Below are 26,121 nucleotides of genomic sequence, written 5' to 3' on the forward strand. Positions count from 1 at the left end.
AAAAAATTTCTGCCACTGCACATGAAGAGGTTGTCAAGGAAGGTTGTTCAATTTCCATCCTTTCAGATGTTTCCAGCCCTTGACTGGGCTCTGGACAGCCTGACTTGGCTATGATGCCAGGCTTGCTTTGGGCAGCACATCAGACTAGGTGACCTCCAGAGGTGTCTTTTGACCTAACTTGCTGGATGATGCTCCACAGTCAAGTAAAGTCTGCCCAGTTTCTGTGACAAGTTGAACACCATATACTTTTGATTGTTAAGATTCAAGATTCAGATTTTTTTTTTGGTTGTTGTTTGGTTTTTTGTTTTGTTTTTTAAGGAACATACGATGGCTTTGTTTTTATTTTTTCTCTGAATAATACACATTAAGTACATTGGCTTGTTCAAACAGTTTTAATTAATTTACCTTTCAGGATGCAGTGACAGCCCTGTTAGCTAGGACCACTGCCCAGCTGGAAGCAGTTGAGAGAGAGCTGGCAGAAGAGAGAGTGAAACTGGAGTACACAGAGGAGGAAATCTTGGAGATGGAAAGGAAGGAAGATCAGGCAGAAGCCATATCGGAAAGGTAACAACAGTTTAAATACCTCATCAAATAGATAATAACTAAGACTCCCTCAAAGATATTTGCACTATGGGTATAGTCTGAAATGAAGCAGGAAAAACAGTAGGTCTTTATTCTGAGATTTGCTCCCTGTTAGTGCTACATGTATAAAATTCTGGTATGTCATGATCTACAAACAGGAGGAAACCTTATTTGAATAGCTGGTTGAATTTAGGGAATTTGAGGAGTGGGGAAACATTATATCAAACAGAAACTTTGAGAGGGAGGCAACTGTAATTAGAGTTTGTAACAGCCTTGCATTAAGAAAAATAGAATTTAGTGGTGATGGGACATTGTTAATGTTAGGGTTGCAGTTTAATTCCTAATGATACTTCTGGTTTGTTACATAAGTTGCACTGTTCTTTTTGTTATTGCTTTCTTAGTATTGTTATAAAGACCAGAACACTTGCTTAAAGAAAACTAGGGAAGGTGAATTTTTTTCATTGAAATGTATTTGCTTATTTGCATTTGCAGAAATGCAAGTGTGCTATGTTCTGCCGTTGAAAATATCATATTTTTATTGGAGAAATGATACTCTAAAATTATAAACTGGCTTAGATTATGTAATATGTAAATGTAGTGCGTAATTCTGTGGGGTTTTTTAACACCTGTGTAATTATTGTGTTGTTCTGACTTTAGGAGTTGGCAAGCAGAATCTGTTGACAGTGGATGCAGTAATTGCACCCAGACTAGTCCTCCTTATCCAGAGCCGTTTTATGGGGATCCATTAGCTGGACACATGTTTGCAACTCAAGCAGGCCAGTACAGTTCTGGGAAAATGCAGCCTCCACCACTAAAGGTAATGAGAGAAGACACTGCAGCATGAAAACTGCCACCCTGCCTGGGACAGTGAGCTACTGCTGTGCCTGGAGTTTGATTCTGAATTGGCCAGGAGAGAAAAGAATCAGCAATGACACTGGCAACTCTGTATGAGCACTGACTTCCTGACAGCTGTATGGCTATTGAGTTGGTAGAAGTTCATTCTTTAGGGCTGGGGATTTTTTGTTTTCTTACTACTTACTTCTGAACAGAATTTGGTTCTTATATGAAAAGGCGAACTATTTTTACTGTGGCCTTTATCTCATCTATAAATAGCCATTTGTATCAATTTCTGCATTTACCTGAAATTTTAACAGAAAAGATCACGATCAAATTCCAGTGCTCTTATTTCCATAAGAATTTTGAAAGGAATTGTGAAGAAAGAAATTTTAGGACTTGCATTACTATTTCAGTGTTACAATAACATGGAATAATTGTGCTGAAACTGATGTATTTAAAATCTTCTGTAGTCAAGATATGAGACACTGAAAATAATCCTTCACAATTTGAAATCAACAGACTTCCATTGAAGTAGAGGAACATAAGCTGTTTATGTTGCCTTTAGGGAAGATCACACCTCTTTTTGAGGAGTGAGTTTTCTAAAAGTTTGGAAGCCTTGCTATAGTAGCCTATGTTTTCTGTCTTTCTGAGTATTTTAGTGTTCTTGTATAATTGTGTGAACAATCTTTCAGTTCCTTTTTTCTTGCTTGTTTTAATTTAAGTTCCTCTAGTTTTAAGGTGGTTACTTGCATCTGAGTCACTATGCTTGTTGAAAGGTGACTCAGTTTTCTTCTGTTGAGGCTGGAGATCAGGTGGTAGTTTGGGTAATGTCCAATTGCCAATCCTGAATGCAGTCCTTGTGCTCTGCAGCTGTGATACAACTGCATCTCATAATTGTTACTGCTTCAGCAAAGGCTTCTGAAAGGTTATCTCACAATTTTGAATGACCCTGTTTTAAAACTTTTACAAAAGTTAGGTGATACATCCTCTCAGGGTTCATTAAAATTTGAATCTAGCTAGCAGGGCAAGTTGTTTACTTTTGATATTGTTGAAATGTCTGATTGTCTTTGCTAGGAGAGAGAAAATAAGGAAGAAATAAAAAAAAATTTCCTTTGTTGAAATTTTAGGTCGATAAGGAAACTAACACTGAGGATCTGTTTCCTGAAGAAGTTGCTATTCTTCCAAAAGAGAGAACCAGCCGCAGGCCACGGGGTTCTGCTTTTGTTCGCAGTAGCACAATTGTTCGTTCCCAGACGTTTTCGCCTGGAGCACGAAGTCAATATGTTTGCAGAGTGAGTAAAGCTTGAAAAGGAGGAGGGGAAGGGGCCTCCACACACAAGTACATTATACATTTTTGATAATTTCATGATAAGATTTCATTGAATTTATAAGAAACGTATATTACTTTTTAATACTAATGATTAATTGTTAATTGAACTTAAACAATGCAGTGGGGAAGGGTTTCCCTGACTCTTTTTACAAGTTTTTTTACCTGGATGGATTTAATTTGAAATTTAAGAATCTGTGATAAATTAGATATTAAGCGCTTATCCCTGGCAACCTTAGATGTTAGGTGAGGGTGGTTGATTTTCCAATGCTATCTAATGAGGTGTATAAGCAGTTAGCCTAGAAGCTGTGTTTAATTTTCACATACATAATAGTTTGAAAAAGGATGCTTTTTCATGCTTAATCTTAGGGTTATTGCAGAAATATTCATACGTCTCTGATTGCTGTCATGAATATCAGTCATAAGGTGCCTGTTACTGTGGGACATAGGATTTCTGGGTGCACTGGTGCAAGTAATTGAGGACCAGCACAGCAGTTTTCTAGGTCACATTTCTTGTTTGCTGCATTCAGTGGCAGAAGACTTATAAGCAGTTGGCTCATGGTATTGCAGATCAACACATGAGTATTGGTTTTGCAATATTGGTGAAATATTATCATAGCTTTGATTGTACTTTTTCATAAGCTTCTAAGAGCTTGAGTTTGAAAATTCAGGAAATGTTTTTTAAATTCTGTGCTCACTTAACCTGCGCTTACTTAAATAAGATGCGGGGAAAAAGTAGGAGATTGTATTGTTTGTACCCATGGCAGTAAATGTTTTAGGATTAACTGTTAATTGCTTCTGAGTCCTCCCTCCCTCTTTTTTTTAGGTTAGATTGTCTTGGATATTTAGTAGAATGGTTGATGAAACTTACCTGTAAAACACTGATGGTTTGTAAGTTTTCTTGAATTATTGTAACTACCGTATGAGCACCATTATATATAAATAACTGAAAAAAATAGGTTGCTTTAAACAAGATAGTTTCAGTGTATTTTAAAAAAGAAATCTCAAAAGAAAAAAAATCCTACATTTCTTAATGTAGATGATCTTGTAAGCAATCTTTATTTTCAATGTCTTTTCTAATCAGCTGTATCGCAGTGACAGTGACAGTTCAACCCTGCCAAGGAAGTCCCCTTTTGTCCGGAATACCTTGGAGAGGCGCACTCTACGGTATAAGCAGGTATGCCTAGGAAAATGATCTTTAGCTTCCATTAAGTTGCTAGAACAAAGGTACTTTTCTACTTCAGAGCTTTAGATATCTACAGGTACATTCTGATCCTTTTAGGAAATGTACAAAACTTCTGCAGTGTAATTGGGGCAGGATGCATGTTTTGGGTTTGTTATGGACTTTTTAAGCTAAAAGGTAGACATAAAGAAACTAAATAAAGTTGTGAACAATTTTAAAGGAGGGAAAAAAGTGTGGCAGAGGAAAATTAGTTTAATGGAGACTGAATTTACATTGATTCAGATGTAAAGTTTAATAGATCTTCCAAATCAAGTTCATGATGCAGGGTGCAGGTTCAGAGACGTGTGTATGAATGTGGCATTAAGACATGCATCTCCCCTCCCATACAGCCTACAAATAATAGTATTTGAGACCCAAGTATTCAGGAATGCGTAGGTTAAGCTCTCCTTTTGCCCCCATGCCACCTCTCATGCTGTCAAACAAGTGGGCAGAGAAGCGAAGATGAGGCATTAATGTTGTGTATAGAAATGGCATAAAATGTAGTCTAGTTAGCAGAAGTTGTAGTTGTAGGCAGGTGGACAGCCATGCCTCCCATTTTGATTCAGAATGTATCTTAAAACTGGTATTGCATGAATCCCTTTAAGAGAAGTCTTGCTTAGTACAGTATTTTTCTGATGTCATGATATCACTGATTTTTTCTTATTGCATCTCTTTTATTATCATCATAAAATGAAATTTTAGTCCACAAACTTCATTAGGTAGATATTTGTAAATCAAAAGGAAACTATAAAAGGAAGTAGTAGAAAGTATTAATTGAAAAACTTAGCTGTAAGGGTTTTCTGTACCATACCATCATCTAGCCTTTTATGGGGATGTAAATGATCTCCAAAACTGCATGTGGAAAAGACTTTGTGTATGAAGTAAGTACAGCAAACGTATGGTCTATAGAGCTAAAGACAGACTGTAAACCATGTTGAGAGTAAAATATTGTGCATTTTATTTGAATCCTTATAATTCAACAGTCCTGCAGATCATCTTTGGCTGAACTTATGGCAAGGACATCCTTAGACCTGGAGCTGGATCTCCAGGCATCCAGAACTCGACAGAGACAGCTGAATGAGGAGATATGTGTTTTAAGAGAGTTGAGACAGCGTCTGGAAGATGCCCAGCTCAGAGGGCAGACAGATTTACCCCACTGGGTCCTTCGGGACGACAGATTCCGAAACCTGTTGAAGGAAGCGGAAAGGCAGGTATGGTCGTATGACATAAGCACTCAGTTTGCTCAGAAACTTCTCGTTTCAAAATGTCTTCATTTTAATGTCTAAAGAGCTGTTTGTACAGAATCTCAAACAGTGAATGTTTCTTTTGTATTCTTGAAGCTAGCACAATAAAAATTATTGATTAATTATTAATTATTGATTATTACCAAACTGTGTAATAATTTGAGGACAATTTTTGGAGAATGGCACTGTTTGCCAATGACAGTTTTTGTTTTGTTTTGGATTTTTGTTTATTTGTTGTTCATTTGTTTTTGTTTAGGTATTTATTGGTACTTTAATAGTTTTCTTCTGGTATTTAAAAGAAATTTTGCTGATTTGACATTTATTCTTTTAGAAGTACTTGGAATGTTCCCTAAGTATGTGATTTTTTTTTCCTGTTCTTGGAGAAAGAAGTTGTAGAAAAAGGTGGCAAAATTGCACAACAGACAAAATTGTCCTTGGATTATCAGAGACAAAAACTGAGCCTAAATTTATAGTAAGATCTTGTTTGATGGATCTGTGTGCAGTAAATTTTGTTTATTTATTACATGGCTTTCTGAAGAGCATTAATAAATGAAACAACTCAGTCTTCTGCATTTATAGTTCCTAGATGATCAGCTATTTGAGTCAGTGTATTAGTGTGGTTTTGTTGTGGTGAGGGGCAAAAAAATCCATTCTTTTACTGTGAATATTCTTGTGTTTTATTTATTCACATACCCATCTTAAGCATTATGTTCCTGTTTTCAGACCAGACAGACCAAATTTGAACATCACCAAGAGCAAGCAGCTGAAAAGATGCTAAAGAAAGCATCAAAAGAAATATACCAGTTGCGTGGGAAAAATCAGAAAGAACCTATTCAGGTGCAGACTTTTAGGTAAGTGGTAATGTGTACTAAAACAGTATAGTAACAGTTCATTAGTCAGGTTAAAGCTTTCTGGAACATTTAGCTTAAATTTTATGTGTCTTTTGATTTTAATCAGAAGTAATTAACCAGTAATTTTAAACTGTATCTGGATTTGGACATGAGTTCTCTTTGAATGCTTTGTTCTGCAAAGAGCATTTGGTAAGGCATAAGGTAAAATTGCCGTGTTACAATTCTAGTATACATGACATTAAAAAAAAAAAAGCTTCAAATGCAAACATAGCTTAGATGATTCTTCCAACTTAGCCTAGTTGTTATGAAGTCCAAATGATGTGTCAGTTCTTCAGTAGAGGTCTGTGGGCTTAAATAGTCTGTTTAATGTAATACATATAAATTGCTAGTAACAAACTCTCCCTAAAAATTACTCAGTAATGCTGGAATTTTCTTTCAAGAAGCCTTTTCTTTGGACTCTGTTTCCAGAGTTGCCATCTTTTTTTCCCCTTCTTTTTTGTAGACATTATTTGCAAAATGTACCAGGGTGAACTTTGCATTGCAGAACTTGTCCTATGAAACCTTTATACAATTAACTATGACTGAAGTTCAGTGTGTTGTATAAAGCTTCCACCTAGGTTTTCAAAAATAGCAATTGTGTTCAATGGAATGTTGCCAGAAGTACATGGTGAGATTTAGTAGCTTTTGGAAGTTTGTTGTACTCAAATACTGACCAGTTCAGTACATAAATAACAAATACTAACCATTAACTAGTGTAAAGAAACCATGTTCTTGTGGGGAGGAGGGGGAATGTTGGCATAATTTTATTTACTTCCTTTTTCTCTTGTTTTGATCGCAGAGAGAAGATAGCTTTTTTTACAAGACCAAGGATTAACATACCTCCTCTGCCAGCTGATGATGTATGACATGTTGCATTGTAAACATGAAGTATTTATCGCTTTTATTTTAATGAAGTTCTTAGATTAGACAAGTTTCTTTTAAAAAAAATTGTGCAAAAGCTAATATACACGTTTTGTAAAAAATCAAAAAAAGTTAAAAAAGTAAACATAAACAAAAACATATATATAAATATATATACATATATATTTTATAATAGCGACTGCAACAAGGCTTGGTTTTTCCTTGTTGTGAAACTGACATCTCTGAAGACAACTTATTTTATAAAAGATCGACTATCCTGTTAAGAGCGTGTACAGTTTTTATGCTGTTTTATTTGACTTAAAGGCTGGAAGACAGAAACAAAGTGAGTTCAGGCAAATTCACTGTAGTGTAATTTATTTATAGTGCCTTTTTTCCTTGAAGGAAAATACCTACTTTAAGATGTATTTTAAGACTGAAATTTTGTTCCTCAGTATTTGTCATACAGTAGAATGGAACCATTGAGCTGGTTTTGTTTCTGATACCTGAAATGAAAATACTATGTTCTAAAATTGTCACTTTTTTCAGCTTTATTATCTGTAGCTTATTATGTACATTGTATTCTTTAGCACTGTCTGTGTTATAGCAAAATATTATCACCTGCAATGTGTTTAACACTAATTAGAAGTGATGTTAAACATTGCAGAATTCATTTGCATGTTCTTACTGTGCACTAATAGATTGTTTTCATTTCTGTTGTGTCTAAAGTATCTTTATATTCTTAACTAGATCCTCAGTTTAAACGGGGGAAGGAAAAGGGTGACAGGCCTTTGTTTTGCTGTTTAATGAAAAGGGAATTAAAGGAGCAGTGTGAGCTAGCAGTGTGGAAAGCCTGTTAATGGACTATTACAGTAATTTCTACAGTTCTGCAGATTCTCATCTGATTCAGCAAAGCACATGTGTTCTGATTTCAGAAAGCAGCTGCTTTAAGTAAGGGTGCTTAAACACATGTTCATCCTAAAGGATGTGCTTTGTGGTTACTGCAAGCAAGTTCTGTTAACAGTGACACTTTCCAGGAGGAAGGTGTATAATTCTGGAAGGTACAGCTCACTTGATTGCTAGTTGGACCAGCTAAAATCTGGTAAGAAATAATTTTATTTGCAACCATCCATTTTAATGAAAGACTGTCACCCTAAATTCCCGAGAATGCCAGTTTTGTGTCCTTGCATCCTGCAAGTATGTAAAAATATTTCCTTACTAAGCTATTATAATAGAGTTTCTCATATTTTTCTAATTATACATTACCTGCAAAGAGAGGTGCCCAACACAAGACTGACTTTGCAAATTACTGGAATTTCCCTAAAGGAAGATCACACTGTCTCTTAATTAAAGATCAAATTGGTTCCAGACTTTTCTATGTCAGGAAATCAAAACAAGGGCGAAAACCCAAACAGACTTATCAGAATATTTTCAAATATTCTATAAGTAAGTTTTCTTTGGGATTTTCAAGAACATGACTCTGTTACCTTGTCAAAGGTCAGGAAAACCTGGAAGAGAAATTGAATTACTTTTATTACTTTTTTGTTACTAAAATTACTTCTACTTATCCACGCTGAGGCAAGAAGTAATGGGGGAAAAAAGATTGTAAGCATAAATGTTAATTAACACAGACATTTAAGGTAGTATTTCCTGTTTCCTAATATGGCCTATAGTCATTACAGGCATCAAGTGTTGCGATCATATAGCAGTATATATGAAATTGAAGCGTATTTAGCATTTATTGTGCTATTCATCCTGAAGCCTGTTTTTCCTGGTTTGGTGAGTGTGTATTGGGTTCCTTGGGCACAACTAGACTTCTTCAAAAATGATGCAGATAAAAACCAAATCATGTGAGAAATTTGTAGTGTTTGGGTAAAAGTCTAGCGCCAGCAAGCTTTTCAGTGCTCATTACTTTAAAAGACCAGTCAGTCAGAATTTCCAGGGGAGGATGTCACACAGTAGAGTTTATCCAAAATTACCATGCAGTGACACCAGAAGTGTTTGCTGTGTATTAAGAACAGAAATACCATGTTCCTGTGAGGCTGGTCAGGTACTGGAAGGGGTTGCCCAGAGAGGTGGAGCACTCTGTCCATAGTGTGGATGAGGACTTAACTGGATATAGCCCAGAGCATCCTGATTACGTAAGGCCTGCTTTGAGCAGGGACCTTTTTTCCACCCTGAATTGTTCTGTGACTATAACCAAGGAGCAATGTCCAGTGGTCTCTCTGTCAGAAGGTTTTTAAATTGTGACCGCTGGGAGATGTCGTCAATGTATCTTGTGGATCTGTGATTCTGACTGCTATAATGAATTGTCTTGATGTGGTAATGAGTTATCATATTCAGTATTCATCTCTCTTGTTTTTGTCACAGTTCTGTATGATTGTGTCATTTTTGTATTATTTGAAAGTATTTCTTCTTTAAAATAAAATAATTTGCCATAAACAGAAAAAGGGTTTTCTCGTATGTCAAAGGTATTTCTTGAATCTTTTATATTTGTCACATTACTGATGATTTAATGAAAAAAAACAGTATTTTTGAATAACACTGTTATTTAGATTAATGTAATGAATTCTCAAATAAAGGTAAGAGAGAAAATCTGGGAAACTGAAGATCTAGAGGGGTTATACTCAAGTCCTGAAAGAGATGCAGAGTGTAAGGAATGGCAGATACGTCCTTCCAAGTGCTTATCACTCATGATAAGTTGACAGTGGTATCAGAAGTTGAATATTCCCAGAATTCTTGGGTAGCTCCAGTTAAAACATGTTGAACTGCCTTTTTCTCCTAACAAACATTTGCATTTTCTAAATTAGTGTTGAAAGCAAGTTGACATCATTAGTTCTGTATTATCCTACTTATGACTAATTCCAAGGTGGAAACCACTCAAAATACGGGTCCACTTTTTCAAGCTGGAATTTACTGCTGCTTTCACAAAGGAAACATTAAATCTGCATAATTACTGAACGGCCATTTCTCAGTTTCCCTCTGCAACTCTAAGCTGCAGGAGCGCAGGCAAAATCATAGCAAGGACATGTGACTCCTGTCTCTCCAGTATTTGCAAGGCATCGGGGGTATGACAGAGTTTAGGTTATTTTTAAACAGTCTGCTAGAAATAGGCATTTGGAACGGCAACCGTCCCTGTCTCGCTGCCCTCAGGAGCAACAACAGAAGCTATAATGGGTACGTTGGGCTGGGTTTTCTTTTGTAAGAATGTAGTCTTATTTGTATTTCTTGCTGCAGTTCTTTTAAGCACTTTGCAGGACTTAAAGGTAAGTGCAGTATAAAAAGATTTTTTTTTAACGAGTTAAACGAACTATGTGTTTTGCTTTCAGTGGATGTTCAAACGGAAGTTTGAATTTTTAGGGAAGAGAGCCCATCAAAACTTGTTTTGACCCCAACCTCCATTATGACTATAGTGTTGTAGGTCTTTGAGATGAAGAAGCATTCACAGAGACTTGAGAAACTGCAAGCTAGCAAAAGGAATAGCAGCATTGTCCAAAACATCATCTGAAGAATATATTTTTTCTCTGAGATCACTCAATTGACTGAGTAGCATTGGAAGAAAATACCAAGGAGTAAAGTTGTTTTGGTTTTGGAATCTGTAAATGCCAGTTTAATCATTTGCTTGCACTTGGAAAATGTCCATATTCTTGAATTTCAAGGCTTCTTAGGAGCTGGTTCTGTTTCCTTACAATTTCTGAAAATCTCTTATATTTGAGCATACCATATCTATTGTATTTTCAATAGAGAATCAGGTATTCTGTCCCTTTAGTTTGTCTATAGTTTGACCATCCAACTAAAAATGTACTTTCACTAGGAGATTTAATGAGGTCAGCTGGTAATGGACAAGATAAAATCAGGAAATTAATTTAGGAAAGTCTCTCCAGGAAAAAAATGTAGGATTGAGACCCTAACACTCATTTGTTAAGTGCACGAAGTTACTATTCTGTGTCTAGGGTACAGTGTTTGTGTTTGGGAGTGTGTCTTTGGCATAGAAGTTCCCAGGTGTAGATATTTCACCAAGTAAATGCTACTTCCTGTTTTCCATATTTTCCTCTTACAAACTGATTGAAGGAAATTGCAGTTGTATTATCAAGAAAATAAATCAAGTGCTCAGTGTTTAGCTTCCTTCACGAATTCAATTGGCCTATTAATACTGATTTTATGGGCACAAAGAATAGAGGCTGGCAGGAAGCTGGCACTTGTGTCACTTTTCCACATTTCACTGACATGGTTACGAAGGCCTGGGGCTGTTACTGATCTATGAGTGGTAGAGGATTATGATCTGCAGTGCTGTGTGTGAGGGCCATAATCAAACCTCTTCTCTAAAGGCATGATTCTTCCTCCAGAAAGGTGTGGGAACTTCAGGTGAAGCAAGCTAAGTGTTCAAATTTCTCAGTAATATCTAATGTGTGGCTTCTGCATGGGGAGTACCTATCAGAAATACATGGCACATCCATAAATTACTGCTCAAGCACACTGGGACAAAAAGGTCTTCCGGAACTGAATTCCTTTGACTTTGAAGTGAGTGGAAGTCACTTATGTCCATTCAGTCACCTGTGGGTATTTTCATGAGTGCTTGTGCAAGACCTCCCTCTACTCAGCTGTTGCATCTGCTTGGAAATACAAAGCCCCTGCCCGGTTACCTGTAGGGGTAAAACCAGTCTGCGCAATATTCAAATACAGAAAGGTGAGTAGGTGAATGTCCTGAAATACAACACACTGCATACATACAAACATGTACAGTGTCTTCAGAAAGAACACTTACAACCTCTGCCTTGCAGGGTACAGCCCTAGTGGCTTGTACGAAATCTGAACAGTCAGAATTTTGGCAATTCTTACCTTCGTGTAGAAATCAAATACATTGCTGAGTATGATAAAATTCTTAAACACTCCCCTTGCCCCTCAAAAAAAAACCCGAAACAAAACAAAAAAAACCACCCCACAACAAAACAAACAAAAAACTAAAGAAACCCCCCCAAACCAACACCAAAACAAACTAAACAAAAAAACCCAACAAAACAAAAAACCACAAACAAAAAACTCCCAAGATTACAGTTGAGATGCTGTACAGAGTTAACTAAAACGTGAAAGTCTGGCTAATTGCCTTCTTAAAGAATATTTTTGGAAGTTGTAGCTTTTCAGTATTTGGGAAAGCTTAAGGAGATGTTTTGGAAAGGAAAAGTAGGCTGGCATATAGGAGAGGATCTTTCTAGCAGTGACAGTTGCATTGAAGAAAAGGCAGAAGTGGGTGGATGGATAGATGGATGGCAGAATCAAGAAGTGAAGGTAACAAGGATGAAACCTTACAGGGAGGCTTGCAGAGCATGAATATGACACAGAAGATGGAGGGAAGTCAATTTGGATAAGCTTGAAATGCAATGCCAGAAAAGCGCATGGGGTGGTGAAATTGCAGTTTGTCTCATTTCCAAGCTGCTGTGATTACATATTTTACAGAGCAGCAATCTGGTCTGCAGAGCCACCAGGAATACTTGCTGGCATGCACCCAGCATAATTCCTGTGCTTCTACCTCGTGAAAAACGTCAATGTTGTTGCTGTTGCAAAAAGAATGCACAGAACGATTGATGAGCTCGGGTTAGGGAGGGAAGAAAGCAATGTGTGTTCCAGTGGTGACTGAACAGGCAGGGCAGGGTAAAGAGGCTTGCAGTTTAATCCCGCAGGATTGCAGGCTGCTGCGTCTCCGCCGATCAGATATCCTATAGACGGAGGATGCAGTCACATGATTGTTACTGCTTCCTCCCCATGACATCACTGCTGGTGCAGCCATACCGCCCAAGGAAGGATGCTATTAAAATCATTGGGATTGGGCTAAATGATGTTGCATTGCAGGTAAGCAACATAATTCTTCGGAAAAAAAAATCATTTGCCAGTTGCTCTTGTGCTGCAGTCGTGGAGCTGCAGCTCCGTCGGGCAGAGTTTCTGCTGGAAAATAAAGCGGCACATTTTCTCTGCGAGCAGAGGGTTCGCAGGTGCAGAGGCTGCCCGCTGGCTCTGTGCTGATCTCCCGGCTGTCATCTCCGGTAGAAACGCTGCCAGATGGAGGTTTATAGCTAAAGTAGGCCCTTTGTTCCCTGTACTTTCCAATGGCTCTTTCGGGTGTCTGCGGAATTCTGTATTTATGTGAGCAGCCATCATCATTCAGTCGTGCAAGGAGAGCAGCAATAGTGTTTTGCTTGCATCCCCTGCCTTTTTTTTTTTTTTCCCCTGGATGCTTAAAGGAAGTTGCTGTTGTGTCTAAGCTTATAAAGGAATGAGGATTAACTTGCTTGAGGGGGTAAGAGGTGTACTTGGGGAAAGAAGCTTTTCCTTTATTAATTTTTGCTCATGTGGTTTCAAAGCACCTAGTCTGACAGGTTTCCTGCATAATTTGCTGTAGTAAAAGCTCGGTTTTTCCTTGTCTTATATAAACATGGAAAATCCTTTTCCAAAAGAAACGTGGGAGATGACAAGAGGATTTTCGCTCCCTTGCAAAATGCTGATCACCAAAAGGCTGAAAAATCCACGGCAAACCGTGCTTTTGGACTTAGTATTTGTGGAAGCAAAGTCCAGAGCCTGTTTTCCTGGTGTGGATGTTTAATTATGTGTTCTGTACAAATACATGAATATATATCTGTAAAGGAAAAAATGGTGACTCTCCTGTGGGGCTTTTTTTTTTTCTGTATAGCTTTCAAAATATATTTTAGGGTTTTAAAATTCTTAAATTAAAAAAAAAACTTTATTCTAATGCAAATTTTACAGTGTGAGAAGCTAAATTAATATTGAGCTTCTACTAGTCAGAAAAGAAAATTACATATTTTTTTTAACAATTGTGATAAATAATTCTGTGCCTTTGCCAGAGAACAGAGGATGACTCAGCCGCAGCTTCATCAGGCAGAGAGTCAGGTGATTTTTTTACTCTTGGTCTACAGGAAGTTGGTTTTTTTTCCTTCCAAATCCTGTTCTTTGTTCAAATAATTTTTTCCCACTATTGGAAAAATGTGAAAATTTGGCATGCCTAGAATCTCTGTGTGCTCACAGAGATTATTAAGGGGACGGGGGATATTTTGGATCTCCCATGCTGAGGTAGATTGTACATCCTAGTGAGGGGTGAATTCTGATTTCTAGTGATCAGGTATGCAGGTGTGTCAGGATCAGAAAATAAGGTGTGTGGGGGGGAGAAAGTAGATAATGAATTATTGAAGTACAAAAAGACAGTAATTGTTCCAAACCAAAAAGAAAAATAATGTTCAATTTTATTTTTCTCCAACAGAACCTCTCCCGTTTTTTCAAGACTGCGCCTCTAAAGTGATAGAAATACAAACCTGTTGCTGCATGAGGTGATGGGGGTGGGGAGGAGATTGCATCCTATCGGTTCCAGTGCTGGGTTTCTTCTTGATTCCCTCTGGAGTCAGGGCTGGCTCAGTTCTCTCCAGCACTGGCTGTGAGCCGAGCTGTGCTCTTGCCCACCACGCTCACTGAGACTTGGCTCTTTGCCCATGCGAGGAGCATAGCAGGGCTGCCACACTTGGGCTCTACAACTGTGAGAGGTTCCCCCACTACTCTGGATCATATGGAAGTGCCCTATGGAAATATGTGCCGGGCAGGGGTTCTCCTGGTCTCTCAGATTGAGTCAGACATTTTCTGTGCAAGAAGACAGGGCACCAGCCTTACGTGTATGCTGGAGGCCCTCGGAGAGTAAGGATTTAAATGCCTGAAGAGTTACTTAGTGTAAAAGGGGGACCCCGTGGACATCCCCAGCTGGAGGGTGCTGCTCTCCCTGGCAGCACTGGGATGCCCTGCCAGGGCTCCAGCACACGGCTGCAGGAGTGCTCAGCCCCTGTGCCCATAGGGCCTCTCTTACAAAAGTTGTACCTTTTCAAAGGTACTGGCTGGTAGCTTTTAAACAGGGACCAGAGGAGAAGGAGATGGGGAGTGTTGACCCTGCGTTAGAGAACTTCCTGTCTGCCTGTACCAAACAGGCTCCTCTGGAGTGCTGTAACCTCCTGGGGCTGGGAACTGCTTTATCATGGAGTTGTTTGCTGACCCGGAGGGCAAAGTGAGCAGGATTGTGACTGTAGCCAGGGGAAAAGAGAATGCTCCCAACCCCCAGTCCTTGGCAGTTCAGAGCCATCTTCCTTGTGTTGGAGGTTGGTGTTGTGGTGTGTTCAGCCTCTCTCAGGCCTGAACAGCTCCTAGCTCAGCATGGTGCTCAACCCTCAAAAGTGATGAGCCGCCCAGAGATACCAGTCCTTCTCCTGACTATTTTTGCAATCACACTGCAGCTTCCAGGGTACCCAACAGGGGTGTATGTGTTAATTTTTTCCTCTCAGTGACAGGTTGTAGCGAAAGTGTCTTAATTAATTGATAACCCACACCAAGTGTTGGGTTTTTTCAGCTTTCTTCATCTCTAGCCTGGCAGAACTAAAAATTCACACACAATTATTAATGTCAAAAGAGAGACTCTGGCAGGGTTACACTAGGCTGCTCTTCTTAAAGCACTTCTAACATTTTGCTCTTAAGCATCACCCCAAGGCAAGGGTTTCCCTGTCTTGCAGAAGCTTCCTCTCAGGGGGATGAAATAACTTGTCTGTAGCTGTGCAGCCCATCAGCATCAAATGCAGCAGTGAAAGCCAGTGTCCTGTGAGCAGGAAAACATTACCCTCCTGTTTGAAAATGACTCACAACCTCAGCTCAAACCACAAGAAGTGACATGGTAGAACGGATTAATGGCTTTTCCAATGTGGATTTATCAGCTTTATTTCAAGCTGAAGGCTTAAAAAGGTTTTCAGCGAGAGGTACATTGAATGCCATTGAACATCCCATTTCAGGAAAGAGCTGTTCAGGAGTAACTGTGTACCAGGGCACTTCCCTTCTGACAGTGCAACTCTGCTCTCTCTGAATGCATTTGCTTTCGCTTTTTGCAGTCCCAAACCTGGTTTTCCCCCTTAATCTTACAATTTTCTGAATGAAGAGGCAAAGAGCAGCACATGGAACATGAAATCTGGTGCTGCAAAGCTCAGCTGTGTCTGGCATGAGGAGGAAAAGCCTGTAGCACCCCTGACTCTTCAGATATGGCTTAGAGCTCCTTGGCTTTAAAAACCATGGCTTCAGAAGGGGGAATTCCCCCTCTTTTTTGTGAAGAAAAGGTCTTGAGCGAAACTGAGAATAGAAGCTATACATTCTCCTACACTGTTAAGGCTATTTTCCAGGGTGTCCTCTCTACTGAAATGTAGTTTCTCACCCAGAAGTCGAAGGCATCCAGAGTTTAACCTAATCAAATCTCATTTCCTTCAAGAAGTAATGGAGTGTGGAGTTGATACAGTTCACGAGGCTCATCTGCCCAAACTTCTGTGCTGTTAGTAGAGGAGCATCTTTTAATAGAGATGTTTCAGCTCAGTTTCAAAACTGCAGATGAATGTTCCAGAGGCAGTGATGCTTCCCTCCTACTTTTTCCACAGCCTCAACATCTGTACTAACAAGTAAATTTATTGGAGGGACCTTTAAGATTCACTGGAAACAGAGATGTGAGTTTAACATTTTTTTATACAGAGCCAATTTTGGCAAAAATTCCAGTTGGAGCTTGCAGGAAAAGAACTGGGATGTTTTCCCCCCCCCTTGCCTTTCTGACATAACTGAGCAGCTGAACTAATTTTGTTCAGACTTTCCAAGAGAACTGGAAGGGGGAGCAGGCACGTGATATTTCATACCAAAAGAAATTGTTTTCTAAAGGAAGACTCATCGTGGGAAGGAGCAGGAGGTGGGATGTTGGGGTGTGGCTTACCCCTCAGAGGAGGGGAATGCCTCTCAGGAGGAAAAAGGGAGAAGAGGGAGCCTGGCTGTGATGGAAGGGTGGGAAGCCCTCTTGGTTGGGTATCAGCTCCCCTCCATGTCACCCCGTGCCTCCCTTTGCCTGTGCCCCTGGCCAGCTCTGTTCTCTGTGCTCACCCCATGAGCATCTGTGGTGGCTGAGGAGATGCAGCTGAAAGCTGTGGTTTGGTCAGAGGAGTGCCTCAGTTTTCTGCCATTTATCCTGAATGTTCCCTCCTGCTTTTCCCTTCTCTCCAAGGCTCTCTCCCCTGTGATCTGGTGCCTTGTGTTTTTTGAGCTCTGCTGTGGCTTCGTAATTTTTTCCATAGAGGTTATTCAGGGTAAAGCTGCACATCAAAGATGTGACTGTATTTAATTTGACCACACTATCATAGCTGGAAACTCCATAATATGTGGTGGTGGGGCCATACAATAAAATGCTGCAATATTTTACAGTATTGTTTATGATACTGTAGCCTGCCTGTGCTAGTGTGGTGAGAAACTGAGGATTTTCAGGCCTATTTACTTGTATGTGGAGGCTGTGCAATTAGTCCTTGAACTGTAGGAAAGGCATTTTGCCAATTTTGTCTTTCCTGTGTATTTTCTCAAATTATAGGGAATTTTTTTTTCCCATATTATGTTTTTAAAAAAGGGCTGTAAGTGGGTTCAATATTTTCTGCTTTTTCCAGGAGTCTGAACTTGATTACTCTGATTCAAGGCCATTTTAACACCTTTTTATAAACTTCAACACTAAAACAGAAGGTCAATAACTTGTTTGGCTCATTCAATCTGCAGCTTCTAAATGGAATAATCTTAAATTGCCTGTAAATATTTTTCAACCTATAGAAAATCGCCCATTTAACTTGCTGGGGGTTCAGCCTGCTTGCTTTTGCTGAAGACTTCTTCCTTATAAAATCACCACCCAACTGCATCTTACTTCTTGCTGAGAAAAATGTTGAATAATTGTTTATCTGTCTTCTATATCCCATGTTGCCATTTCTAAATCATCTTCTACATGGCAGGTGGTGGAAGGGGAATTACATTACCAGCTTGGCCCTCCTTGGTCTCGTCGAGGCTAAGCAGACCTCAGTCTCTGACCCCTCCCCAAGAGACACACACCCCTAAGCATCTCCCAGTACTTTTCATTTATGTCTTTTATGATGACCCTGTTAATAATCTCGCTCGCTGCCTCCTCAGCTGCCAGGTCCATTTTCTCTGGCCAGGTGGTGCTGAAGACCTGTGGTGTAACGATGCTTGGCTCTAGGAACTTTCTCCCTCAGCCTTACCCTCTTGGGGCTCTTTCTGAACACTGACCCTTCCAACCCGAACCATTCCATGGTTCTGTCATTCAGCTCACTCTACAGGCAGCACTGGCCTGCTTGCCTGGATTCAGGCCCTGTGAGGAGAGTGCTCTGTGTCTATCTCTGTGGCTGGGTCTAAATTCCTTGGAAATGGGGATGGATGGATGCTGGCAGAGCACACAGCTCTCAGGAGAAGATGCCTTTTCCTGACAGATCGCCTTGAGCAGATAAAGTACATGAGGCTGGGGCACCACGCTTGGTCCTTGGAACAGTCAATACAAGTTTTGGAGGCACAGAGTGGCAAACCATCTGCCAGTGCAAGGGGGTCTTGTGAGGATTGCCAATAAAATTGTCTTGCTTATTACTGACTGCTATAGAAAATAAATCCCAGGGATTTTCACAGCCCCCACGCTCCTTCGTTTTTGCAATAACTGCTGTCATGTCACACCACATGAGCACAGCTCATCTGACCAACAGTTCAGGTCAGTGATGGGCTCAACTGTGATGGAGTCATGATTCCAAAGCTTTGTGTCTGGAATAAGATTTCCTCTGTTTTATCACAGCGAGTGTGTTGGTACTAGAGCACAGAAAAGCCCTAAAACACACTGTGTTCTTCTTTGGTGTGTTGGCTAACACATGACACATTAGTAAGAGATGGAACAGGTGATGCTTTGGACACCTTGAAAAAGGCGCTCCAAATGTAAATTGAGAAACTTGCAACTGGCATTTAGGCTTCTGCTTTCTTCTCCCAGCCTCTTGCCAGGTTCACTTATTCCTTATGCCACAGCAGAAGAGAGGTATTCTTTGCTGCCTGCATCCTGTCAGTGTCACATAGCAACCCCCCACTTCAAGGAAAACAGCAAAGCATGTAGGTGAACATTTGTCTGCTAGAAACATTTGAAGTGTTGAAGTAATTCAGTAACTGTGATCTGTTGAAAGTAACTTGAAACTTGTTGGAATTGCATTAAAAATCATACTGCCTGCCTCAGTGCAATGTATCCAATTAAAACAGAAAACAGGATGAGGGGAACATAGCATGGAACTAGCATGTCTAGGAGCAATAGGCCAGGGCCAAGACTTTTCCTTTGATGCTCGTTCAACTAGTTGTTTTCCATCAGTATACTTTTCAGCCTCTTTGAACCATGGGATGTTTTGGTCTGTGCTTGCCATGTCAAACACATTTCATATCTGATCAGTCAGTCAGCATGCTACCTAGAATGTCAGTTCACTGATAGAGCTCTTCTAGCTGTGGCTTTACATTTGCACGTGCTGTAACAGTGCTCTAAAGCTGAGAGTTTGTCAGCATTTTCACTGTAAATGTGATTTATCGCTCTTCCATAAAACTTAACTCCATGCTGATCAAAGTCAAGTGACTAAGCAAGAGTTTACTCACGGAGAGACTTGCAGAAAAAATGTGACCCTTAATAGGATAATACTACTCCCTTTTGGTTCTTTAGAAAAGAATAAAAAAGTGGGTAAATGTAATGAGATCTTGTGTCTATGTAGTACCAGCTGTGCATGTTGGTGTATTCTGGTCCATCAGCAGCTCCCTGTGTTTGCACCCTGGCTTCTGTAGTTTGTTTGCATGAATCTTTTCTTTGCTTTCCTTATGTGTTTAAAAATTATCTGGTTTCCTACAGTCATAAACCTTCACAGGCTGATATTTGGACCCTTACTTCCAGCTTGCTCTTATGCAGCTCCTCTGATATTTGTAGGGTAACTAACTCCAGAATACTGTGCACCAAGCCTGGCTAGCTGGGAGATCAGGGACTGACCATCAGATTGATCTGGCCTAAGATTTCTGGAAGGTGTCTAGGGTTGTGTGGCAGCCAGGAGAGCCTCTATCAGGAGGCACAACTGTCAGTCTAGCACTGTGGCCTCCCTTGATTTGTGACTCAGTCCCTGCCAGTACTTTGCTACATCTACAGGATCACAGTAGTCTGGCATAGGTCTAAATCCAGGGAAGTCTGCTAACCAGAACCGTGTGAGTTTCAAAGATACGTGGTTCAGTCAGGTTTGTTTGTTTTCTAGTTCATTTTCTAGAAAGAACCTGTTTGCAATTATTAAAGCGGAATGTTGATACATTCAATTGTAGATACTGTAAGCTAGTTGTAGAAATGAGTGTTCACTGTTAAGGCTCTCTATTGTAGGGAATAAAATGGCTGATGGAATTCAAAGTGGATGAAGGGAAAGGAAAGCACAAAATGTCCCTAAGAGATTACAGAATGATGGGCTCCAAACTGGCCGCTGTCTCTCCAGGAGTCACAGCAGGCTGCTTAGTGTTGGATGTCTGCCCTAGGAACAGCTTGCGGAGTGCCAGAAATTATTAGGAAAAGAATATGGGGACTAAGCAGGAAACAGCCCTTGCACAAATTATGTTGCATCTACATCTGCAAAAGTAGTGGAAAAGACAGCAAGGATGTCTAAGACATGGAACAACAAATGGATGAAATACAAATGTTAGACAATTCTTCAGAAAGACTCAACACCTTTCAGCTTACACAATAAGCTCTGTCAGAGCATCCAACTCTCTTAGATTCTCCGGTCTGAGGAGCTGCATTTGTAACTAATTCTGCATGTCATGGTATTGCAATGTTTTCTTTTTAACTGGTAGGGTTGTACTCATTAGACCAGGTGAACATGTCTACCTCTGACATTTCTTTGTGATCAATAAACAGAAATTATCACTTCTGTGAAGTAATCTCTGTCATTCTAATGTAAATAGTTCATTTCCTGTCATCAGCTGTGAAAGGAGTCCTGGTTTTAGTGTCCTGAGTAAAGTGCAGATTTCTCATGCTAGACGAGACAACCAGCACCACAGCTGCTCGTGCTTTTGCCATCATTGGGGTATAATGCTGCAGTACACCTGGCTATAATTCATGTTTGGATGAGGTTAATTTGCCCTTAATTTATGTGCATTAAAATATCTGTAACTGCCTGATTGGTGTAAGGCTCCAGTTCTGCCGGCAGAACCGAAAGCATCTCTGCAAGCTTCACTTGGAGGGCAAGTTAGCTCATCCTGAAATAAACCTTGGAAATTATTGCAGATGCCAAAGTAAAGTGAGAGAAAGAAAGGGATACCTATAGTGCTTGGTGATAGGATGTAAGGTGGGAACTCTGTAGTACCAGTTCTAAAATGCTGTAGCTAGGTTTTATTTACTAAAATTGTGTTTTGCTTAATCTGATATCACATCTCTGCTTTCAAAACCGTAGTACCTGAAGTGAACTTTAAGGCTGGCAATCATCCAGTTCACTGCAATTTCCAGGTACTGGTATACTACCTTGAGTTCAGAGTTAGTTTGTTTTCTTAGTCTTCCATGGCCCTGTGGTCTCTAGCACATTTTTTCTCTCCTTGGACATGTTGTGTAGCACGTATTTTTGGGGTAGATTCAGACTGAGATTGTAATTATCGTACATACTTGTGGTCTGGCCTGGTATTATCCATCACAATACTGTCATGTGCTGGGCATTGACAACATACTTAAAAAGCTATTTTTTACATGATATAACTAGTATGTTGGGTAATTTTCTTGTGGTATGAAGGAAAACTTGCCAATGCTTTCAGTGTCCAGAAGAGTTTCTAGAAGTTTGTTTATTTAGCAGAGGGTGCTGCCTGGTGCAGGCAGACAGTCTGAGCTGCATGTTCTTTACAGGTCCTTCTTTGCTATATGGTAAGAATAGGGTGAAGCAAATGATCTGCAAAGTATCACAACGTTAAAAAGTAATAGCATGGTTTAATCCTTTCACCTCATTTCAGCTTCCCTTTCCAGTCCTCTTAGGAGACACTGAGCTCAGCCTCCCCTTGCAGCTTCAGCTCCTGTTGTCAGCCCCAGCATCCCACCTTCAGCTTCTCATTTCACTCAGCAAACGGGAGCGTGCTCTCACCTGCTTGGCGAAGGATCACTGTTCTCAATTGTCGCTCTTCTAAACTTCTGCTTTTTAAATCACCCCAATTTTGTGGCAGCTCTTATTTGTGCTCTGCAACTCTGCATAGGACACCTGCTCTGCATTGAGTTTCCTTCCCCAGGCTGTGATTCACTTGCGCGATTCTCTTTCAGACAAACACGCCATGGTGCTTGGAGATTACTTGATTTCCGCATTTGAAAGGGCTTCTATTAATGGTATAATGGTGACCTGCTGGTTGCCTGTAAGATAATGCTTTTCTCAGCTGCTTGTGCTCAGCACATTGTCTGTGTCACCCAAAAACCCTATGCAGTGGAGAGCAGAGATGGACAAAGCTGAGTATTCACACTTGTTGCATTGCTAAAGTCACCACTAAGGCAAAAAATTATATGGTGAAGTTCCAAGTTAAACAGTTGAAAATGGGGAGAGGGGAAGAAAAAAGATGCTAAGTAAAGAGGGCTGAGCAGAGTATCAGGGTTTATGGACAGTCCACTAAAAGCTTATCTACTACATCTTTTCCTGTTCCAATTACAGAGTTGGGGAATTTCCTCACAGTTTCAAAGATCCAAATTTTTGTGAAATTCCCATTTCTATGCCTAGTGGAATGAAGCAGGTGGCAGTCATTGGCACTGTGCTGGCCTCATCAGGGACCAGCAAAGGTTACCTTGTGTCAGTCAAGGAGCTACAGGCTCTGCAGGATGTGTTCTATACAACCCCAGAAGTCTCTGTAGGTCCCCATTCTTACATGTTTTTATGTTTTTCCCTTGTAACTCCATGGTAACAGATTTTTTTTAGACATACCATTTCAGATTACAAGCTCTAGGTATTCTCTGGAAAACCCCATTTCCCAGGCATCTCTTTTAGGATGGATGGGATTAACCATCTTTAGAACAACACTTTGTTAAGTGATGTAGAAATGCACAGTTGCCTTCTCCAGTCCTACCTCAGAACCCCCCTGCCCAGCTGCTGGAGCCCTCCTGGACCCAGCTGCCACTTTGTCATGTGTAGATTTAATCAGTAGCTGAGTCTGTATCCCAGAAGCACACACACAACTGCTTTCCAATTAGAATGAGTGGTGAGATTTGTTTCTGCTAATGTTCTTCGTGTTTTCTCTGTCAGGTTTGTGTCTCTTGTATATTTTGATTCTGGTTTCTCCAGAAACCAGATATCTTGGTATGTCCTCTGTTGCCCATCTTGATCCAAAGTCCCTGATCAGACCACCATGCTGGAACAGACATTCTCATACTCCTGCGTGCCCTCATCCAAGTTCCCATCAAATGCTAAATGTTTGTTGTAGTCTGGGGACAGGTATCTTTTATTTCCTCTTGTGCTTTAGTAGGATATGTGGTGGATATTTCTCCCCCTGCTTTCTTAAAAGCAAGTATGAAGAGTTTGTGTGTGCCCCCCAGGACTACTCTTCATGCTGCCTTGACTTCCTGGCTCATGGGGATATTTCAGAAACTTGGTCCTGAAATGCTTGACAAAGTTGATTGAATTTATTGACAAACTTATTTTTTCTCTACATGCAGATCCTAATATGGTCAATGCAGGAGACATGAATGGTTCAGGCAACCTGATGGATTTTCTGGATGAGCCTTTTCCCGATGTTGGAACTTATGAAGATTTCCATACCATCGACTGGCTGCGGGAGAAATCGCGTGACACCGACCGCCATCGCAAGGTAACGGCGTCAGGCTTGGATGCTTCACATCCTGGTAGTGACAAAAAAGAGCATTTTTCCAAAGTTATTGCTTCCTTCCTTGTTGCCTGACAACATGAGCAGAACTTCTAAACTTATAGATAGGTGATGACTTGAGGAGAACTTTAAAATATATGGACATGGGATGTCCTGAGTTTGTAAATATGAAAGGGCTGCTTCAACTTAATCAGCTGAGCATCTCTGAATAAATTATTAGGACTGAAGGAAGTAGAGAGTAGAGAAATTGTATGCACCATCTAGTAGTTTAATTATTTTAAACTTTGTACTCTAAAACTGTCACCCTGAATCAGCAACACATCTATATGCATGTTTAATTTCAGATTACAAGCAAAAGTAAAGAATCCATATGGGAGTTCATCAAGAGTTTGCTGGATGCCTGGTCAGGATGGGTTGTAATGCTTCTTATAGGACTACTGGCAGGTATGTGTGTGTTAGTGCTACAGCTATGCCTGAAGCATCTCACTCAAGCTGCTGCAGTACCATCTGCTTCTCTTAGTACTTCTTTGTCTCTCCATTGATTTTTTTTTGTTTGTTTTAAAGCTAAAGAGACAACTTTGCATTCATGCAGTTAAGATCCTAAATAAAAATGCCCATTTGCAAAGTCTCCTTTTGAGTGCTGACCTACCAAAAATTTTTTTTCAGCAGTAGAGGGATTTTTCTATTGCTTTGGGAAATCTGCATTTGAGTGCTTCACACTCGATGGGCTGCTTTGACTTTCTGAATCTTTGCTTTGCAGAAGTTAGTTTTATTTTGAGGATTTTTTTTTCTTGTCATCACTTTTATTCTGCAAGTAAAAAATACGATGTGGGGAAAGTATCAGTTGTGGACACTCACAGGGGAGCTTTATAAACTGCTATTTCCACTGGGTTATCTTCTTTATGTATGCATGAAGGCAAAATACAGTTTCAGACTTGGTTTCAGATCTGCTTCCAGGCCAGACAGACATTACATATTTAACAACCTGCTCAAACTCACATGGCAAATTCATTAATTTCCTCAATTCTCCTGTCTTCTCCTGAGTTTAGCACATCTTCCTGCTTGGAAAGCTGCATTTCTCTGACCCTGCTCGGACAGCTGCCATTTTTTATGCTTTTTCACTGATGTCAGGATGCTCCTATGTCATGCTGCTTGGTAAAAGCACCATATGACGTTTCCCAGCTTCCAAGGGGTGATGGGAATTTCCTGCTCAGCATCTGTCAAGTTAATATGTTTATTACAGTTGTTAGGAGCCTCAGAAGTACTGGTAAATTTTTTGAGAAAACATTTCTGAAGTGACGTGTTTGGAAAATTATGTAATTTCATAGACATGTAATTGTTTCCACAAAAACTTTGTTGGGAGGGTGAGATGGGAAGAGAGTCTGATAGACTGTGTACTACCAGGGCTGCTGAGTCCTGCCTGAAGGCCAAGGTTGGTCTCATTTGGGATGAAGAATTCTGCCTGCAAATAAAGTTAGAGCAAGCCCTTGAGGGCTCCAGTGACCTCATTAATCCTCTACTCGTACAAAGAATATGGTAAACATGCGCACATTCCCATTTTAGTAAAAACATCCTAGAAGGTTTTATTCAGTTCCAGTTTGCAATGAAACCTCTGCTGAAATCTTCAAGGCTGTTAAAAGCCAGAGTCACTGTTCTCTGATAAGCTCTAACACTGATATGCCCAGCCTGGCAATGGGAGTTGAGGGTAAGCTACAGCTGAGATCTGGTAGCTTTTGCAACATTTTCAGTGACAGGGGTGCAGAGCAACAGGTTTTACCTCAGAGAGTCAAACCATATTAGTCAGGTATCTTAGCCAGGTTTGGGGAGGGAGGAGATGGTGATGCGGTCAAGAGGCACTTCATGTTGTATTCTCTTCTTAAAATATTGCCTGCTCAGAGAAGAAAGTGTGCCACAAGGGGATCTGTATGATCAGATGGGATTGCATGGACCAGCCTGGCTCCTCCATGGTCCCTCCTCTGCTGAACAGCCAGAAGCTACTGCTGCTCCAAGGGGAGTAGCCTGGCTCAGTGGATGGACACTGGGTGAACCCTTGAGCAGCTAGGTCCAGGCATTACCAGAGGCAAGCAGAAAGTATGGCAAGGAGTGGGAGAGAAAGGGAAAAGTGGCAGCAGCAGTACTCAGGGAGCTCAGGAGTCCCACAGAGTGTTCTGCCCCTGCTGTCCCTGTGCTGGGCATGGAGGACAGCAAGATGGGACTCTTGGGAAGAGGCTGTCAGGGGCTTCCACAAGTTTCCAAAAGCACTTGGGTCATTTACCCAGGTCCAGGAGTTTAAAAGGAGCTTAACTGATGTAGAAGCCCAAATCCCATCGACTTGGTAAACTTTGTCTTTCAGATTTTGGAATACCTCAAAGGCTGCACCTCTACTGTCAACACGAGCCAACAAGGAGCAGTCCTTGTTCTCCAGTTTTCCAGCATCTACCACTGGGCCCTGTTGCT

At 40.4% G+C, this 26,121-nt stretch overlaps 2 protein-coding genes across 6 annotated transcripts in view; both read left to right on the forward strand.

Moving 5' to 3' along the window:
• Window positions 1–9,403, forward strand: part of WWC3 (WWC family member 3) — a 98,194-nt gene extending 88,791 nt beyond the window's left edge. For all 4 annotated transcript variants that reach the window (XM_066176807.1, XM_066176804.1, XM_066176805.1 and 1 more), the window contains exons 17-23: window positions 413–564; window positions 1,240–1,399; window positions 2,547–2,711; window positions 3,831–3,923; window positions 4,952–5,179; window positions 5,936–6,063; window positions 6,902–9,403. In XM_066176807.1, coding sequence (XP_066032904.1) covers window positions 413–564; window positions 1,240–1,399; window positions 2,547–2,711; window positions 3,831–3,923; window positions 4,952–5,179; window positions 5,936–6,063; window positions 6,902–6,968 — 993 coding nt within the window. In that variant the 3' untranslated portion in view covers window positions 6,969–9,403. The remainder of the gene's footprint in view (window positions 1–412; window positions 565–1,239; window positions 1,400–2,546; window positions 2,712–3,830; window positions 3,924–4,951; window positions 5,180–5,935; window positions 6,064–6,901) is intronic.
• Window positions 9,404–12,722: 3,319 nt separating this feature from the next.
• Window positions 12,723–26,121, forward strand: part of CLCN4 (chloride voltage-gated channel 4) — a 41,624-nt gene continuing 28,225 nt past the window's right edge. Inside the window, exons 1-3 of one of the 2 annotated variants that reach the window (XM_066176808.1) lie at window positions 12,723–12,807; window positions 23,498–23,649; window positions 24,009–24,108. In XM_066176808.1, coding sequence (XP_066032905.1) covers window positions 23,506–23,649; window positions 24,009–24,108 — 244 coding nt within the window. In that variant the 5' untranslated portion in view covers window positions 12,723–12,807; window positions 23,498–23,505. Of the gene's footprint in view, window positions 12,808–13,003; window positions 13,034–23,497; window positions 23,650–24,008; window positions 24,109–26,121 lie in introns of those variants that run through there. The other variant, XM_066176809.1, reaches the window with a different exon arrangement.

Source organism: Chamaea fasciata, unplaced genomic scaffold, assembly GCF_029207755.1.
Source record: "Chamaea fasciata isolate MVZ Bird 193981 ecotype frontalis unplaced genomic scaffold, bChaFas1.0.hap1 SCAF_2, whole genome shotgun sequence".
NCBI lineage: Eukaryota > Metazoa > Chordata > Aves > Passeriformes > Sylviidae > Chamaea > Chamaea fasciata.